We start from the raw sequence: 20,415 nt of genomic DNA on the forward strand, positions 1-20,415 counted from the left end.
GGGTGTTTCTATGCTTATAGACAGAAAACAAAACCCCTTCCACGCTATCCCTCTAAGTTGTTCCCTGGAATGAACAGCAGGTGATCTCATTAATGCAAAAGTTGACCTCAAATTGGTCATTTCTACATTAAAATATTTTGCAGTGTACATTTTTCACTTACTTCTTGCACAGACAAATCTTTTTGGCATGAACCATCAATCAAATGTACCGTGGAAAAGCTAAAATATGCCAGTAAACTGGTTGTGTCCCCTGGACCAACAGACAGCAGCATCAAGGAACCCCTCCAGAGCCAGGAGAAACCAGCCAAGTTATTCCATGCTAGACAGAATCATCTCAAAGTGAGGGAAGGAGGCAGCAGTGTAGTGAGAGTACAACTCTAATCAGTCACCCTGATAGCACAACATCTTGAATCCCAATTTACAGCCTGTCTGTAGGGCTGTAGTTGTTCAAGAGCCCTTTCTTGAACCAGATCCTCAGCAAAGCATCTGTATCTTTAATGTTATTTGGGGGAAAAGAGGAGACAAAGCCTTAGGACTTGGAAGCTGGATCCCACTACTAGCACCTATGCAAACATTTCCCACATCATGCAACATCAGCCCACAGCTGCTGCAGAGACACCTGCTAGAGCAGGAGGATCTCTGGTGTAATTGTGGAAAGGTGCCATGTAAGTACATGGCATACTTCTCAGGTAGTGTCACACCAATAACTTCCCATGTCTAGCAAATAAGGCTGTTGGAGCAGCCCTCCAGCCTAAAAGCCACTGAGGGTGGCCTAGCAACTGCTGTTCAAGAGGAAGAGCTCAGCTTGACACATCAGGAGACAGTGACCAGCTCAACATATTTCTGCCTCCTCTCACTTTAAAAAACCAGAAATAAAACTGAGCTTTGATCATATAGGTATATTTAAAGATGTCATTTTTCTAAGCAATATTGCTTGGTACCTACATAGTGCCTCAAAGCAAAGGAATGTTTAACCACACACTAATAAACATAAGGTCCACAGCTAACCTTATATATGAAACCTTAAGCATTCCAAAATAGCAGCTAGGGAAACCAAAGCTCAGATCCACTGTAAATAGGCTGAAATTAACTGCAATTCTTTTGCCAATTAAAAAAATAACAACAAAATATCTCAAATACCAGTGACTTTGCTCCTTTGTTTGCTACTAAGAGCAAGAGCTCGAATCACCATTCAGACATACAAGCTAGATAAAGGACAGAGAAAGAGAAGGAAGTCCAACATTTGTTGGCTTTATAGCTGAAAGCAGAGCAGAAGAATCCAAATAAGATCATTCAGATCTAAGATTAGCTATTCAGGAGAGTAGGAAAAGAAATGAGCGTTTGATCTGAATTGACATTAACACCCCTATTTATTGTAAATATATTTCATAAGAGAAAGATATGCAAAAATGAATTCAGTGAAGGTCAAGAATAGGCTCCTACAGCAACACACAGGCATAAATAGCACTCGGGTACAAAACTTCGATTCACTTGGCTGGGATTCATGAGTTGGGTGCTTATCCTCTGCATAACAGCTCAAAGGTAATAATCACAAATGGTCCTATTTAAATGGAAAATAAATAGCCCTGTCTCTTTAAGGACATCATGTCTCATTCTCAGTGGAATAATGGCAGATATAAAAAAGCTATGATTTCAATATTTCTCATTATGACTTCTCTCCCTGCTTCTGTAAAAATAAAAGGCTACTCTGTAGTCCCTGATCAATCTAGCTAAAAGAGAAAGGTTTGCTTATAACAACAAAATAGCAGCTCCAATGCTAGTTACGTATTCATCACATGTGAGAATGGTCCCATAATGCTGCCTTCAAGCCCTTGCAACAAGTTGTATTAAATTAGGTAGTTGTTTTTTTGGTTTTTTTTGGTTGTTTTTTTTTCCTGTACCAAAAGCAAAATAAATATAGCTTTATTTAATGCTACTAAAAGGTTCAGATTCAACTGGAACCCCAAGGCATGTGGCTTTGTTGTTAAAGCACATATACTGACTCTATTGATTGGTGCAGTCCTCTGTGCAAGAGAATTTGTCACATCAATAGCAACTGAAAAATACTCAGGAGCTGTAATATGGTTTAAATGAGCAGTTACCACATCAATATAAAGAACATTTTCAATGGCAGTAGATAAGAACCCTTTTGCAAGCCTGGTATTTGTTTTAAGATTAAAGGTGACTATTTTTTAATTTTTTTTAAACAAAAGGAAACTCTTGTTTCTTTGTGTGTTTGTTTAAATTAATAGTGACCAAAGCCAGTAACTATGATCACTGCCTTATGATTGCAGCATTATGGGCAATAAGAACCACCATGGAAAGAAAGCATCCAAGCAAGAGAGGAACAACAATGCTGCGAAGAGAAAATCTTCACTGCTTGCTTGCCTTCCTGGGCTTTTCCAGTGCTGATGCCTAAAGCACACCTGATCACAACTGAGGATCCACTTCAGACTCTGCTTTCCATGTCCCCAACTCAGCACATACTGGAAAATCCACAATAGATCCAAATGACTACCAGCGAGAAGGATAGCACCGACCATATCTGAACAGTGCTTAATTTCAAGCAGAAGCTTGGGGGGAGAGAAAGCTTCTCTTCTTCCATGCCTCATCCCCTCCCACCTCCATAAGGAAGGTGCAAGGAAATGGCTGATGCTAAATGGGATATAGGCAGGAAGAGGAAGTTGCTTACTGCCCTAAGCAACATGCAATCTAAGTTAAGAACAAAAACAAAGAGAATGACAGGCCACTGAGAAGTGGGTTAAGCTGACAGCAGCCTGACATAGGCAGTGCTTCCCACAGCTGGGCAGAGCCTTGGGACAGAGGAAGCCAAGTGCCAGAGCTTATCTTATCTGAGCTCAACAGGACAGGTACTAGGAAGATGGATCCACTACACATAACTAATGAAAGAGAAATCCCATCAGCTCAGGAAAAGTATGGGAAGCTGTGAAAATACGTGTGAGAAAGAACATTATGAGCATCTCCAGCCCTGACCTTTATCTTGGCACCATCCCCTGCCGCACTGGTGGAAACTGAACTTGTGAGGTTGATGCAGAACGGCTGTTCTCACCCACCGACCCTTGGAGATGTATAGCCTCTGCTGTGGTCACAGGTGGATTAAAATCAAACAAACAAAATAACAGAGAAAACTCATTGCAGGGAACAAATCTCTATTTCATGCAATTGAAAAATGTCTTTTTTCTTTTAAATAATACGTAATAGTCTTACATTTTCAGGGCGCAGAACATACTTTTTGCAGCGGTGTATTTTTAGAGCATAATTCTCTCTCAATCACATCCTTTCATCCCTTGGGTTACCATACCACCACCATTTTCATCACCCAAGCAAAATCCCACTGAAGGCAGACGAGAAGCGGCATGCGCTGCGAGTTTTGAAGGAGATGAGAAATTTCACACTATCCTGATATCTTCTGGGTAACTGCTTATTTTATGATGACTAATAGGCAATTACTATGGTAATACTGCAATACAACATGTGTGAGGTTTGGGAATGAGAAATTATAGGTAACTACTTTGGACTCATTTCTATGGTAACAAAAAGTAATTGTCATTAAATACCAGTTATACTGCGGCTGTACCTGGTAATTATAGATTTTTTTATGCCCAGTAACATAAATAAAACCAATAAATTTATTCAAAAGGTCTATGATTGTTTACTTATATGCTGTTATATAGAATACACAATGACAAACGTCTAATTAGGAAAAATAAACTCCATCGAGAGCTTCATCTTGTCATCTGAGATGGATACTCAGTTTTCCAATTCAAAGCAATGCATGTGTTTCACATTCATGAAATGAAGCTGGGGAAAAAAAACTTCCCCATCACAAAAAGACAAGAAAAATAATCAAAAGATGTTAGGCAAATGTCCACATGCACATGAACAGCCGTGTCTCACAAGAAGTGATAGTATGAATGACATGGCACATCCAGCCATTGTGAACAGTAAACAATTACGCACATGGGTATATATAAACACATCCTCTGAAAGTGTTAATATCAAAGACCAAAAGACAGCCACCCAATGTTACAAGATCTAGTTCTAATTCAAAGCTAAGACATTTTGGATAAAATCCTCTTATGCTTTTACTGTCAAATGACCCTTCAACCATTACATGTGAACATCAATGTTTTACTATTATTCACAGAAATAAAGTTCACAAAAAACCTTTGGAGGATCAATCTGAAGTATTTAATTTGATCTGAAGCAAAGTTTCCTCATTTTATTTCAGACTCTTCAATAGGGACCTTAACAAAAGAGTTTTTAAACAGATCATGCCATTATTAAATAAACAAAAGATTGTCCTTAAAAAATGATATAACTGATCACTTTAATTGTTTCTCTAAGCCTTCCTCTCTCCTTTTTTCTCTTGTCAAATTCAGCCCACTTCTGCAAGAAGTTTATACAAAACTATATTTCCAGGGCTAAAACATACCATTTGCCCAAAACATTTCATCCCCAAACAGCTTTTAATTCCATATTAGCTCTGCTGCCACCTACAGTGAATTTGGCTTTCCAATCTCAGTAGGGTTTGGCTTCCTTTCCAACCAACAAATTGTTTTGTTGTGCCCTCACACAAGTAGGAGACTGTACTGGCTTCACAACCATCATAGCTGACAGCGAAACAAGAAAGGATCAAAACTGGCATGTGCCCTCTTCCCCCATCCACACAAACTCTTGAAGCCCCTACAATCAAGATAGGATAATCTCGTGACGACATATCAGAACATTTCAGCTAATTCATGGCTTTAATTTAGAGAAGGATGGCACTGCCACAGCTAATATATCAAAGGCAACACAGAAACACTAAGGAAGGGGAGCATTAGTGGGTCATGCAACAAAGCCTTTAGAAAACAGTCAGGATATTTCAAGCGCCTTGTCATGGCATTTCTGAGACATCTTGGTGAAGATCTGCCCAGACTAAGAAATACATCCCTTTTAGTGCTAGTATGGGGTTTCATCTCTGGAAGGTGAGACTGACAAATTGGAACTAATCTAAGACAGTGTGGTACAGTCATCTTGCCTGCAGGGACACATTTCAGCATTCAACTGCAGAATGCCAGCTTAAGAACAAGATCTCGATAAAGGAAAGTTCAGGCCAAGCCTGGGGATGCACGACTTTTAAAGCAAGAACACATTTTTTTTCTTAGTCTAACTCCACCTCCCTGGGGATGGTAATAGATTCAGAAGATGATAATGCTATAGCAGAAGTAGAGAAAAGTCAAGAAATGTCTCTTCTCAACAGCAGTATTGCTTTACTTTCTAAAACTGTTTCACGGTTTAATTCATCAGAGAGGGATGGAGAAGTGCACAAATCCTACTTAGTTTTGCCATGGTCTTTCACTATGAAAAAGAAACAATCAAACAAGTTAAGTCCATCCCCATCAAAAAGGGTCCTTCAATTTTGTTGAGAGCTGTGGACAAATCACCAGCCAGAACAGAGGGACAACCATACTAAAGAGCCCCTGTTTTAGCTGGGCTTTTTGTTCCCAACTGCATGAGCTCACAAACATACTTCCCAAACACTTGCACGTACTTGAATACATCAGTAGAGAGTAGCAATCTTTTTTTCTTGCATTACTTCTAATATCAAAGGAATAGACGTTCAGTCCCATGATATTCTCTTTTAGAGTCCCCTCAAAGTATGTGCAACATAGAAACAACATTCCTCACAGGTGTTTCTGTGCCGCAAGCAGTTATGTTTTATAGCCGTGATATTAAACTCACTTGTTGCTGGTTATGAACATTTCACCACAAGAAAGTCCCTGTAGAATCATAACCTATTTGGTCTGTTCCCTTGAGAATGAGCAACAATGTATAGATAATAGACAATTACTGGTATTATTCTTGCAATTTTGGCTTAAACTCCTAGATCTTAGTTCACAAGTAACTCAGAACAAAGGAAAGAAAAAATATTTCAGAGAGTTGCACAGGGCCACACCATCCACAAGAGTCCTTCATCTCCAAAAGCAACAACGAAGAAAAGCCCATCAGCCAAATGTTACCATATTGCCCTGTGCAAATGTATATGCAGAACAGAAAGAACAGAAGAACTAGTACATCCTATCCCCTCTACAAGAACTGCTGACACACTCAGGCTTTTAATGGTGCTCTCTACACCTGGGATTTCAGAGGACAGCAAAGTCCATCTGAGAGCATACTTTCCCAGTTCTATGAAGCCATGTCATGCTGGGGTTAGAACAAACTCTCTCCCCATGGCAGAGGATCAATTTACAAAGTCAAGCATGAGGTTTAATTACCCATTTCATTATCTTAACTTGCATAGCTCTGAAAGTGCACCTTCAATGAACCAAAGAAATAGTCAGTAGCTGCAGTTCTGAGAAAGCGGGAGATAACAGGAAGAAGTTCAAATGACTAGAAATGCTCTTGCTGCCTATGGCACCACCAACTTTGTTTGCAAGCCAAGGAGGAGTGCTCCCAGCTGATACCTCTGTGTTATACCATGCCATATTGAAGGTTTCTGAAAGTTCTATTTATGTGCTAATCCGAACAAAGACCAAAAGAGATGAAACAGACTTATCTAGTCAATCACAGAGAAGCCAAAGAGTTAAAATTCCAAACACTAGCAATTGATCCTTAGAGATTTATTTTTTTTTCTCTTTAAATTCATCCAGCAAATTCAAGCAAATAAATTTTGATGTGCTTGTGGATTTTGTATGAGCAGGAAATAAAGTGTTTGTTGTAAATTATTCACTCAGCACTAGTTAACTACAACGCCGGCACATTACTAGGCTTTTTCACATTCTTCTCAAGATAATAGGTAGTATTTTGCTTCTTATCCTCATTTTTAACTTATTAGTTACGTTAGGCCTTTTGTAAATACAGAGAAGAATTGCAAGGAAATCAAATGCTTTTCTAGCTACCTCATTAAAAGTCCTTTCAGTTCAGGAGGGCTGAAAATTCTGCATATCATGAAAGGCTAAAACAATAGCATAATACCAGGCTCAGCAATTCCAGATGAATTCACTTGCCCTTTCATAATACCTGGGTTCCCAGATGGCTCTTCAGGTTATAAGCCATATGCATGTCTAAAGCTGCATGCCTCTCAAAGGGTACAAATAACAGTGCAGGAGAAAAACCTACAGGGCAGGTGAATTTATGGCAGGAAAAGAAAGCTACTTAATTGCAACTGGACTTGTCTAGGTGCAGGGCACCTGCAACAAGATAATGTAGTATCAGATTGTAGAGCCATTTTAGGGCTTCATTCCTATACGGTGACACAGCCATTATAATAAATTCCTGGTGCTGTGAGACACCACTACTGCAATATTGCTCTCTGCTTTCGGATTAGCTGAGCTGAGTGAGTATCGGTGTAGCTGGAGGGTGACTATTTGTCCTTGGAAGTTTGACATATAAAACTTGCATAAGCGTGCTGAAATTACCCAGGCAGTTTCCTAATGCTTCAGTTTAGGAAGCAACAAAGCACAGGCAGGCTGAGAATCATGCCTGAAAACAAAGAACAGAGCCAGCAGCACCAAGCTCTGCAACTTCTATCTCCTTCCTCAGTGGTCTCCCCATCCACACAATAGTCTTATTCTGCTTAGCAATGCAAAAGCTAATTAGATCAAACCTCAAAGTAGCCTGGCTTCAGAGCATAGTGTTATTTAGTCTTGCACTGTAAGCAAAACCACATACACTATGTATTACAATTCTCAAGGGTTTCTCCAGAGAACTATGTGGTAGATGTAATTGCCCCCACAAACTAATCATCAGCTTATCAACTGCTTTTCATTATCACCTCCAGCAGCACATCTATTTTGTAAATAAATGCATGAAGAACAATTTTAGGGAAAACAAAAGATTATCTGGTTAAGTTCTCAATGGAGGAGGAAGTAAAGCAGTAATTCAAATACCAAAATGAAGCAAAATTAGCACAGGGAGGGTGATTATTCCATTCTATGTATCACTATCTATTACAGTACAATAATAGACTGAAATCTGTGACTTTAGTGGATGATCTGGGTAGTTGAAGGAAATTCTGATTGACTGACACATTTACAGAGAGGCTGATGAGCAGCATAATGAATGCATTTATAAAACATAGCTGAGGTCTAACTCCACACTCCCACACATAAAGGAGGCCTGCAGAGCAGATATCCTTCTATATTGGGGAGTTGCTGCCTACCCCCTGATGCAAGCAAGCAAATTTGCCACTGTGTCCCCTTCCTCAGTGGGAATTTCAGGAAGCTTTATAGTCACATGGGAACCTCCAGTTTAAAAGAAATGAATGAAAATAAGCCATTTGGTGACAAAACAGTGAAGTGTGTATAAGGTATATATATAACAATATAGAGATTAATTCTCCATATCATACCTGTAATTTCCTAGGTATACTCCATCAGGATTGAGCATAGGTGCAATCTTGAACACCAGGTGGTCTCTCAGTACTTTTGCAATAGGATGCTGGCTCACAAGGAAATCAATTATACCTGAGAAGAACAAAAGATGAACTTGAAGACAGAGGTTTATAGCATCAATAATTTCCAGGTATCTATCTGAAAACTCATATATAAAAGATTAAAGTGATCATTCCTCTTTGTTTCCTGGCAATGTTCTGCTGCAAACAGAACCAGCCACCGGCAATCACATAGCAGATTTACTTAAAAAAAATATCTCCAGAAATAACAATATTAAGAATAAATATCCTTAGTCCATCTTGATAACTCAAGTACAGTATGACCACAATATTAGAACCAGCCAGGTTACTGCACATCAGCTCAATCACAGTAACAAACATTTTTCCTCTTAAGTGGTAAAACTGAGAACTAATGGCTAGTTTAAACTTTGCACCTTACATGGCCAGCATGTATGTATATGGGCAACTACTGCCACTCAGCTCATGAGTGGCAATCTGATTACCTGAACTGCCTCAAATTTGTTCAAGCAGGTATCTAGATCTGCCCTAGACACAGAGATCAAGTCATCTGAATGTGTAAAGGGATATTAAATGTCCTGCTCTCTTTGGAAGAGTTACATCAGCTCTGTACCAGGCACAGGAAAAACCGTGGGATTGACAGTTTGGAATTCACAAGGTCAGATTCATCACTTGCTGTACACCCATACAAACCAGGAGCAACTCCACTTCATCAAGGCAGATCCTTTATTGCAGCAGCAAGGTAAATGACAGATCCTAACCCCATTTCCTCCAGACACATCCAGCATCAGACCCCTACCAGGGCTCCTGCCTCCAGGCTTGTGCTCAGGGGGCAACTCATCCTCTCCTTCCTCCAAGGTTGGCACTATGGCAGGAGGCAGGCAGCCTAGCAGTTCCACTCATTGCTTATTCTCCCACTGAGTTGGTACTGACAGGAATAGTTTCCAGGGAACAGATGTTGAGATAAATTGAGTTCCTGTGTAATCTCAGGACACCCACAGATAGGTCATGACAATTTGCTATTTATTGTAATGTCCATCCTGTGAAGCAGGAGCCACTTACTGAATTTCCCCAGAATAAATCAATCACTGTGCTCTAGTAACTGGATAAAATTAAGCAGAGAAAAATTAAGGCAGATCATGAGTAAAATTTCACTAATGGCAAGCTCTATTATACTGTGGAATCATCTCTACAGGGGAAGAGTGGAACCCCGTCATCAGAAACATTTAATGCTGGACAAGGCAAATCCCTAGGGAATAGGTATAACAAGCAATAGTCGAGCACAGAAGAGATGGCATGGGCTAACTAGCTGACTTTACGAAGTTGACTTGAAACTTGATTCTTTATGATACAGTAAAAATCTTTAGAAAAACACAAACTAAAATCCAAATATGTGCCACGTTAAAAACACTTGCTTTTGTCTTGGTTGAAACACTCTGTAAAAACAGGACCAAAATGTCAGAATTTGTACTGGTCCTTCATTTGGCCTTAGTCATAAGGCCCACTTTGTATTTCAAATATTAATAAATTTAAACCCATGTTGTTATTGGAATTATTTTTAATCTATTGAAGCATAAGGGGTAAAATGAAGTTTATGAAATGCCCAAGGTGGTCAAGATGTATCTGACTGTAAACATCACCAATTTTTTTCATCTGTTAGTGACTAAACTTGAAAATTAAACCCTTTCTGCAACTGGGTTTTCCACAGAAAAAGTGACTAAGCCTGAATTTCTAAGGCAAACTAGCATATATGTAATGATATTATGATATTGTTCATGAAATATGTGGGTTTTTTTGCAATTATCTCTTCCCAGTGAAAGAAACAGAGATATGATTTAGCTGAGAAGTATTGGTGATGGTTGGACTGGATGATCTTTTAGGTCTTTTCCAACTTTGATAATTCTGTGATTCTGTGAAACTGAACACCAATCTACTTTAGGATTCACGTTCTATCTGTTGTTTGTTATACAACAGCAAAACAAGAAGAAATGACATAGTTGGACCCCAAATAACCAGGTCTCCTGCATGTAAAAATAAAAGGCTCAGATAAGTCAAACTGCTGCACTGACTGTTCTCTGGCAGTGTCTACACATAACCCACAGTAAGCACAACTGGAGGGTCCAGAGCTACCGAAAGGGATTTGATCCTCCACTTAGGTCATGGCTTCTGGAGACAGTATGCTGTTTTTTAATTTAAAAAGCTTGCAACTAGACTGAAAACCTCACAGCAGTTTGTGTTTTCTTTAAGATATGGAAGAGTTAACCACCCAGAAATAGAATCACTAAAGTTGAAAAAGACCTCTAAGGTCATCTAGTTCAACCAGCCACCTACCAATACTGCACACCAAATCATGCCCCTAAAGCACCACATCTACACATTCCTTGAACGCCCCCAGGGACAGAGACTTCACTACTCCCCTGGGCAGGCTGTGCCAGAGTTCAACCACTATTTTGGAGAAGATTTTCTAATATCCAATCTGAATGTCCTTGGTGCACATTAAGGACATTACCACTCATCCTGCTGCTGTTACCTGGGAGAAGAGGCCAACCCCTACCTCACCACAACCTCCTTTCAGGGAACTGTAGAGAGAGATACAGTCTTCTCCACTTCTCCAGACCGAACAAACCCAGAATCCCTCATTCAGGACATGGCACAAGAGCCTAGTGTCTCAGAGTTTTGCTCTGAATGTAACTGCCAAGGAAGAGCCTTGTCCAGAATCTGCTTGCATTCCTCCTGTTACTTGATGCATCCATACTCACAGAGCTTGCAAAGGCATAGCAGCAAATAGAAGGTGCAGTTATCAGCTTTGCAAAGTGTATTATTATTCCCTAACCAAGCAGATGCTGTAGCATGAAAGGCTCTATATAAACATGTTATGAGTGAAGGCTGGCTCTTCACAACACACTGTTGTACCAGGTACACTATACATGAGAAAAAACTAATCTTGGACACACAGCAGATTGGTAGAAAATCAGACCCAGCATCTCCCAGTGTATCCTCAATCTATTGGGACATTCTGCAGTTATGTTCACCCAGTCAGAAATGGTTTACTCTATTTGCATAGTTAGGAGACCATACTACTTACATCTGACCAAGTCTTACCCATGATAAAATTACAAAAGCAAGTGTTAAAAACAACTGACAAACAGAAATCTAGCCCAGAAGAAAAGCAACTCCAAGGAGCACAGGAGAAGCACTAGATGAAAACATACATGAACCTCACCATAAAATTATTGCAAGCATCCAAATAATCAATACAATTAGCATGGACTTTTGTCTTTCAGAGGAACCTGATGGGCTCTGGATCAATAACATTTAAAGTAAAAAGACAGATATCAGACTATTAAAAAAAAAAATCATACCAGAGAACCTGGTCTTGTTAATAAATCAATACAAACTAAATTTTACAGCTTCTGTAATCAGCAAGAGACATATCAGTGTATCTCATTAGGCTGGGGTTAGGAATTTGGCAGCAACCAAAGCCCATTTAATATCATTTACTTCAAGGCAGACATGGCAATACAACAGATGCCCTAATTTATTTGTTGATCTTTGTATTAAAATAACAGTTTGCTGGTAAACAGGAAGGGTAATGATGCCAGTCACCCTTGTTAGTGGCTAATAATTGCTTAATTTGTCCACTAATTGACCTGTGCTACTGTTGAAGCACTGGATCATGTTGCAGGGCATGAAGTAAACAAGGCCACTGTAATGTTACTTTAGAGAATGACTTCTGGAAATAGAACTACTTATTGCTATAAATTTTCTCTTCACAGATGAGCAGATTAATTGGTCTGCCAATTAGTTTGCTATTAAAGAAAAAAAACGGCTGCCCACAGATTAGTTGGATCTTCAAACCACAAGCCCCAGTTTGGGTCAAATGAAATAATCCAATCTGAATCAGTCACACCATCTATGAAAAATACGACAAGTATTATTTAAAAACAACTCTCTACAGCTAGAGGTCAAAGAAAATGTCCCATTAACTGCGCATTGTCTCTTCAAGTCGCTTCAAGGTAAAACAAAGAAGTCGATGGAATAGGCCTACTCAGGCACATGACAGTGCGTAAAAGTTCGCCAATTAAAAGAAGGAAACGAATAGAGAGGGTTCTTTCGTTTTTTTTAGGGAGGTATATTCTTTTCTGGAAAGTAATTAAAATAATCGTTTTTTAAATAATAACATGCAATTATAGATGCTGCCTGGAACCAGAACGGCTCAGAAATCAGCAATCAGCCATGACACGAGAAGAGGCTTATCCATAGGCTGCACAAAATCAAGCGCAGACTTTATATTAACTTTAAGGAGCTTTCCACAGTTGTTGTTAGGGGAAGGAAAGAAAGAATTAAAAACAGGGAAAAGGGAAAACAGTGCTGACAACTGCAAGCTGTTAGATATGCTGTCATAACGGCACTAGAAATCTTAGCAATGAGCTGTTGTTTTTTTAATCAGTCCTTCCTGGCAAACTTCACTGAAACTGTGTTAAATCTGGACCAGACCTTCTCTACTAAGAGTCACATTGCTGCTGTTATTCTTTCTCAAAGTCAAATGTGCTTGCTGGAATTTCTCCTGCAGCTCAGCACCTCGCATTTACCATAACACCAGATCCTGTGACACCACTCTGCCCTAATCCAGCTCATGGTGTTTCAGCCAGCAGCACTCTCTGTCCCCGTCCCTTCTTGTGCAGTGTGGCAAAGTAACCTTCTCTGTTTACCCAGGAAGAACAGCGGAAATTGTGTTTCCTCAATCAACTGCTTTAAACTCTGTTTAAACTTCCTGTCGTCTCTAACATGACCTCTTCACATTTGCTCCTTACAAAGCAAAGCCTGCGTTATCCTGTTTCTGCCTCACCACATCCTTTCATTCTGACAATACATTTAATTGTATAACTACATCATACATTTGCCCTGTCCCTACTACTGAAAACCTAATTACCACAGATCTTAATGCAATATGGCAACTGCTAATGCAAACGTATCCTGGACTGCGTTCTAGCATATGCCAAGAAAGAAGAAATGATTAACATTTTCAGGCCCATTTCCTAACATTGAGTGGTGTCCTACAGTCAGCTCACCACAGTCTGAAGGTTAAAGAGAGCACAACATTTAAGCATGAACACAACTATACGATACATTCACTGGAAAATAAAGGGAGTCCTGAACGCTCATCCTTATATAAATATTGAAATGTCCTGTTAACGGACACAGAAACCAATAGGAAAGATGTTATGGTCACACATTTGTGGAAAGTAGGAAAACAAGAACATGAGGTTTGGATTTTTTAGGAGTAAATTACAGCAAATCACTGTCTTGTCACTAGGCATGAAGAAAGTCTGTTTTGGAAAAGGGATCCTGGTCTTACTCATCCCTCATCCTTTTTTCCTGTGGGTGCAAAGGGGAAAAAAAATGACAGATGAAGGACACTTCTCCATCCTAGCGTGGCAGGAAAGATATCATCCTCACAATGAATCTCACCCAGCACTGGTCATAGCAATGCCATATCAATGCAAGGGTGGCAGAATGCAGATCTGTAGCCCCCAGGACAGCCAATAGCCAGAAACAATCCTATAATAACTTAACCTGAAGTGTTTCCGATATTTAACCCCACAGCAAGAGGTGGAGAGGGAAACAGAAAAAAGCACTTTAATGGTGATAAATGAGCAGAGCTGACTCACAGCAGGATTACTGACATGATCTAAGGTCATGCTGATGCTGAAATTATCCCTACAAATGATCATCACAGAGAGTGATCCATAAGAAGAGGATCATTGCAGATGCTGACCTTACACTTTCTCATAGTGCTGCTGCTCCTCCCCTTAGTGATTAGATTGCCAAACTTAGCTATTTGTGGTTTTCCAATGGGACAGAAATGGGGGCATAAGAAGTGAAAACAGAAAACCTTATCCTAACAATCTTATCAATACAGAAAGAATTCATGGATTTGCAAAGTGATGCTTTATTAATTGTTTTCCTTGTCTTTCCAAAAGTTCCTTTGGAATCTGTGGCAAAAATAAGGTTTGTTTAATAAAAAAATAATAACATACGAGCAGTGAAGAAACACTGGAAAAGTAAATCACACACATACTGATTACAGTGTTAGATGAAGAAAACCTCATTGCCTGGAGTATAAATTAACAGTTTCCAGCTCCCAGTCCTAATGTATATCTGCATGCATATGCCTGAGTGGTTTCTGCAATTAGCAAGAGTCAGAAAATCTAGCATACTGCCTGTTTTTCATTAACTCTCTCTCTGGACATCATCTGTGCGCACAAACACATGAGAAATGCTTACACTCAGAGAGGGATGCAATGCCGTGCACAAAGACATCAGGGAATATTCATCACACCCTACCTTTCCTCTAGCTTGATGCTCAGATTTCATCTCCCCGCAGGATAGGCTCAGAGCAGAACTGTACAGGCCTGAGGGTGCCACATAGTGAAAACTAATCAAATGTTAGAAAACACAGAGAAGTTGCCAATGGTTCCCATGGACATGAAGCTCTCATAGGAGGCCTTGACTAAGCACCATCATTACCCATGACAAGACAAAGAGGAGCCAATCAAGGCAAGTGAAATGGTGTTAGAAAGGTGACCTAGATGTATTCTTTAACATGTTGATGGTTGAACTGATCTGGATTACCTGCACTTTTTAATCATGACACAGTTTGTCCCCAACCAGACAAATCACTATTTTCAATGTTAAACAAGATACCACTGCTTGAGTGATGTTGATTGAAAATGCCTCAGAATATCTGTAGGTTTATTTCAGAAGGGTTATGATTATATTTTAATATATCTGTTTAAAAAACAAAACAAAACAAAAAAAACCACAACACACATAAAATAGGAACAGTTACCTGATGGATTGCACACATGGCCCAATTCCAGCTATCTTTAAAGAACTCTTAATGAATCAGAGCCAGAAAAGTTGTATGCTTAACTTCAAGGATTCAGCTGTGATAAGCATATTGATTAGGAGCACATCAAGCTGTATTATGGCATATTTGTTCCTTTATTTACCATTGCTCTCTCATCTATTCTCTGCTGAAACTCTATGTCTCTTCAAAACACAGGATTAAAAGCAAAGGAAATTTCAAATAATGGGATAAAATGAATGTGCAGGAAATGAATGGGTGAATTAGATTACAGCAGATGAAACACTGAGGTCTCAAATGCAAAATGCAGGGAGTTTATTTAATTTGTTACTCTTTTAAAATGAAAATATGCTCACTGACTTGAATTAGTAATTTCCCTGTTTTAAGATATGTTAGGCCATTACAGCTAGGCCTGTTTCCAGAGTAGTGAAATAAATGGAAAACAGCCAGTCTCCCAGGGAACACACTAGCTCACTGCATTTTGCCAGCCCAATGAAACAGTGCTAATGTCAGCTCCAGAGAAAATTGTGCTTCTGCTTTAGGGCTGTGTGCAAAGGAATTGGTAATGACTAGCAACAAATGCTTAAAATGGCAGAGCAAGGCGCTATGGATTTTAACTCAAGTTTTAATGTGCTTGGTAAGCACTAGAAGTAATTGATTCAAAGAGTGTTAAAAAATAAAATAAAATTAAATTGTTTCCCTCCCTCTCCACCAGTCAGTGTTGGTTCCTACTAATAATTAACCTGGCAGTCAGTGTGGCTGAAACACAAACCCAGATGAAGAACAAGAGGTGGGAATAGCAGTCAAGTGCCTCCCAAATGGATCCTGCCAGAGAGACACACAGTTCTGTAAGTACCTGACCTGATTCAGAGCATCTTACCTGCTCACCTCCACCCCATCCCTCCAGGTTTTTCCCATGTATTCTTTGGTATGTCTGAGGACACCAGCTAAGTGGCAGGCTTCCCTGGACAGATCAGTACATCACAATTTGTGAAGATAATGAGTAACAATTGCTTTACTGTTTTACAGCTCTAAAATTGCAAACAACTCTGGCCATTCTGGAACCCAAGTATTTCAATCATGTTCCAGGACACCCAATAAAGGTATAAAAATCCACCTCATACTGTTGTATGAAAACAGAAGGTATTTCTGCCATTACAGTCCCCAGTAACATTAAGATTACAAATTAAAAACTATTTGGTCAGTAAAACAACCCAGGACCACTAAATAAGATGGGCCATACAACGCCACTAAGTAAGCCTTCCTACCCATTTTAATGGACCTGATGATTAAGAACAGATGGGATAGAGTGCACTGGAAAACATCCTGTGGATTTATTTACTTACATTTATACTCTTTGTTTTCACATAAAGGAAATACAGTTACATAATCTAGCTTTCATGTGCACTGATTGTTCCATGCTTTCTGCTTGATATCTATGTTTAGACCACTCGAGCATTACCCCAGAACACCAAAGAGTTCTAGCCACATGTGCTCCAGATGTATTTCATGCAGGAAGACCATGCAGAGGAATGGATATAAGTGGCACCTTGTCAGACACAAAAACAGCAGATGAGAGGTAGAATCAATTCAATGCAAAAATAAATAAATAAATAAATAAAAAAAAATAAAAAAAAAATATATATATATATACACACACACACACATATATATATAAGTGGTGAGTATTTGGCATTTCCTTTGTATCTTTATGAGTTTTGGCTCTTTCCTCGTAAAAAGATTAACATTTGCTTTGGAGGATATGTGACTGCTGGTGCTGGCATAGAGCACAACATCCTGATGTTACTAAAGATATATAGATATACATTTCAAGTAAAACATAACCGAAGTTGGCATTTCTGATGGCTAGGGTGAGACCACAAGAAATGTCTCATTACAAATGACTGCCATTGTCTAGGTCATTCTATATAAGGTTACCCTGATAAAGCAGGCTTCTGGCATGCCCTAAGATTTGCTTTGATGTAGTAGCAGTTGTTTAACACCTAGAGACCTGGAGGAACGTAGCAGTTTGAGCCTTTGCCTCGTTCATCGGAACCAACAATTTATGGCCTCAGGACTCATTTTGATGCAATTGATTTTTCAGGTTTTAGAAAAAGCTGCAGAGAAAAGGTTAGATCCTCCACAGCTTCCAACGTGGAGGTTCATGGCAGTAGCAGGCTGCTTGAAGGTTTGGTAAGAGAAGCAGCAGGATGTAAATGGCAACATCCTCCTCTACCCAGCACAGCACATGGTACTCAATGTGAGTGCAGGTGGTGCTTAATCTTTCCTGCTATTTCATTGTATCCATTTCTTCAGTCCCTTACAGCAATGAGATCTCCATTAAATTTGAAATCAAATTATAATATAATCACACCCACACAGGAAAGCAGAATGAGGCCATGGCTGGATTTGTTTGGTAAAAAGTGCAGGAATGAACAGAAGGAAGCAGATTGCCTCCCGACCTCTGCAGAGATGAACCCCTTCTTCAGCCACTTAATTACCCTGATGGCTGATGTCACTTGCTTAACTACAAACTAATCTCCCCCAGGCCCTATGGGCAGTCATACAAATGTCCAGGAGAAATGGAACAACAGCAAAACCTGTGGAATCAACTTGAAAGAACACGTCAGGCTGTCAAAGACAGGACGCATCGGCAAGAGCAAACGGCTGCTGCAGGATTGCCCAAAGAGTTCATAAATTCTGTGCACAGCACAGCCTGAGTGGGTGGCTTTGTTTTCTTTAATTTTCCTAATACGCTGTAAGGAGTTTGAAGTTCTCTTTGCATCAAAATGAGTCGATCAACATCCCCTAGATGATGTCTTTTTTCCTCCTGGGAAGAAACAATGCAGTTCCTGGGGAAACACTGCAGGAATCAGATGATCTTGCTTTATTAATGAATTACTTGGGATTTATCAGAATCGTTCTAAAGACGTTGCTTCAGAAGACGATGCGTTTGGTCATTATTATTCAAAGTCTGTCCTTCCCCTGAGTGCAAGTCCTCCAAGACAGCACTAAATACAGTTGCTGGATTATGGCCCTCAATTTTTACAGAGTTAACTAATGTTAAATACAGCTACAATTTAAGCCTTGGAATTGAACCAATACGCAGGAGATTCTGCCTTCCATGATGTGTAAGACAAGAGGGTCACTACCCAGGACAGTGCCTTGATGCCACGAGGGAAAAAAAATGCAAACAAAATAAGAGGATCCCGATTGCACGAACAAGAAATTAAGCAAGCACGTTCATTTGCAGAGTTAACTCAGGCACTGTTCTCCTGCTGTCAACTATCAACTTACAAAACATCAGTCTCCTGATCATGACATTGAATGGAAACTTCAGCTGCACACCAATAACTTGCACAGTACTAACAAAGAGAAAAAAAGAAACAAAATCTCTTCATTCTCCTGTTTTCTATTTCGAGTTTAACAGTCTTACAGAGAGCAGTAATCTAGGTTGTTACTGCTGCTCCACCCAGGACCAGTCTAAATACCCTCCCCTACCCCCCAGGCTGGAAGATGACAATTCTATTCTCCCACCATAACAACTGGACATCTGGAAGTCAGGAACCCTTCAGGGACCAACAAGGGGACCACATCACAAGTGTGAAGTTTCCAAAGTCGCCTGCGCCCAAGAAAACATTCCCAGCAGAGCTTCATAAGCAATAAAAAGAAACTCTTTTATGGACCCAGGGAGAACTAGGCAGACTTTGTTCTACTTGGGAAACCACTGAAATCTGCTGGACTACAAGGAATAGCCAAAGATGTCATTTCTCCTTTCAAGTCTTTCAATGAATGGTCTCACCAGGACTCCAAGCACTCCCTGTGCCCAGACCTACCTCCTCAATGTCTGGCAGCTCTGCCTTTTTCTGGGAGCCAGGACCCTTCAGGCTCTCAGTTGGCTTAGTTAAACAAAGGTGGGCAAGTAGAGCTACCTGATGCTTCCCCTCCAGGACGTGTCATATAACACATTTTTGCATATTAAAAGCAAATATGCAGCCACACAATTTCCTCTTAGTCTTACAGTATTAACTGAAATAAGGTCTACATAAGTCTACAGAAGCCAAATAATAACTATATAAGAAGATGAATAGATCAGCCTAAGCAAAAATGTGCTGCAAAGCAAGAAGGCAAAAGGTAGATTTCTCTAGAGAGAGACAGAATACATTTACATATGAAAATCAAATACACAGCAAAGAGGAGAAAAAAGCACTGCATAAATAATGCTAGGAAAAATGAAAAATCTGTAATTTTAAACACATTCTAAAAATGGTTTCCAACATCTGCATGTGTGCAGCTCAGTCAAGCAAAGACCCTGGAGCAATAGGTGTGAAGCAGACAGGCACACTAAGCCGTATGACAGAGCACAAGAAGTCATTCCCAACTATCCTTTCCAGTTTCCTTCAGCTGTGGAGAGCTGCAAGAGCGTATCTGGGGCCATCTCTACTAAGTTGCCTTCACCTTTAATAACCCAGTGATAGTTGCCGTTGGCTACTGTTGGTCACAAGTGGAGCACTCAGCTATACAGGTTGCTGATGTGACCAGCTCTGCTTGTACGGGCAGAGAGCACACAACACTGGAAAGCAGCAAGAGCGCATGGGGAATTAGCCATCCCTCCAGGTGCTGCGGTGCCTTCACACTCTGGGGCCCTCAGTGTGGGATACACACACAGGATTCAGAATGAATCAGGAATCTGAACTGAGAGGAACTTTGGTAGGAGCACACACAGCATCTTCTTGTGCTCCAGCTCAAAGATTCAGCCTGCTCAGCTGAAGAGCAGAGCCAAAGAGTTTGCTGCTCAGGACTGAACCTCAGGTCCTGGTCTGTACTAGAGCTGCAGCCTTTCAATTCATGTACAAAGACAGCACAAGAATACATTCTCCAGATTCCAATGATGACAGCCCTCCACAGAAAACCTGTAAGGTTTTTTGCCCTCCTTCCCCCTCTAGGGATAAGGGACCACTTTCTATTACTGTTGATACATGAATACACCAAGTCATCTCTAATGGCACCTTTTGGTTGCCTTGCTGATTTCTACTCTACTAGGTTTGCAGTGCACATTGCTTCACTTTTATCGGGTTTTCTAGTCCTTCTATTAAAAAACAAAACTAAAACTAAAAAATGGTGCAAA

General features: G+C 40.0%; 1 protein-coding gene across 4 annotated transcripts in view; it reads right to left on the reverse strand.

Moving 5' to 3' along the window:
* The window catches only part of LOC140255477 (BEN domain-containing protein 5-like), an 812,733-nt gene that overhangs the window by 165,867 nt on the left and 626,451 nt on the right, over nucleotides 1-20,415 (reverse strand). For all 4 annotated transcript variants that reach the window (XM_072343116.1, XM_072343117.1, XM_072343122.1 and 1 more), the window contains one exon: nucleotides 8,357-8,471. In XM_072343116.1, coding sequence (XP_072199217.1) covers nucleotides 8,357-8,471 — 115 coding nt within the window. The remainder of the gene's footprint in view (nucleotides 1-8,356; nucleotides 8,472-20,415) is intronic.

This window comes from Excalfactoria chinensis, chromosome 8 (genome assembly GCF_039878825.1).
Source record: "Excalfactoria chinensis isolate bCotChi1 chromosome 8, bCotChi1.hap2, whole genome shotgun sequence".
Taxonomy (NCBI): domain Eukaryota; kingdom Metazoa; phylum Chordata; class Aves; order Galliformes; family Phasianidae; genus Excalfactoria; species Excalfactoria chinensis.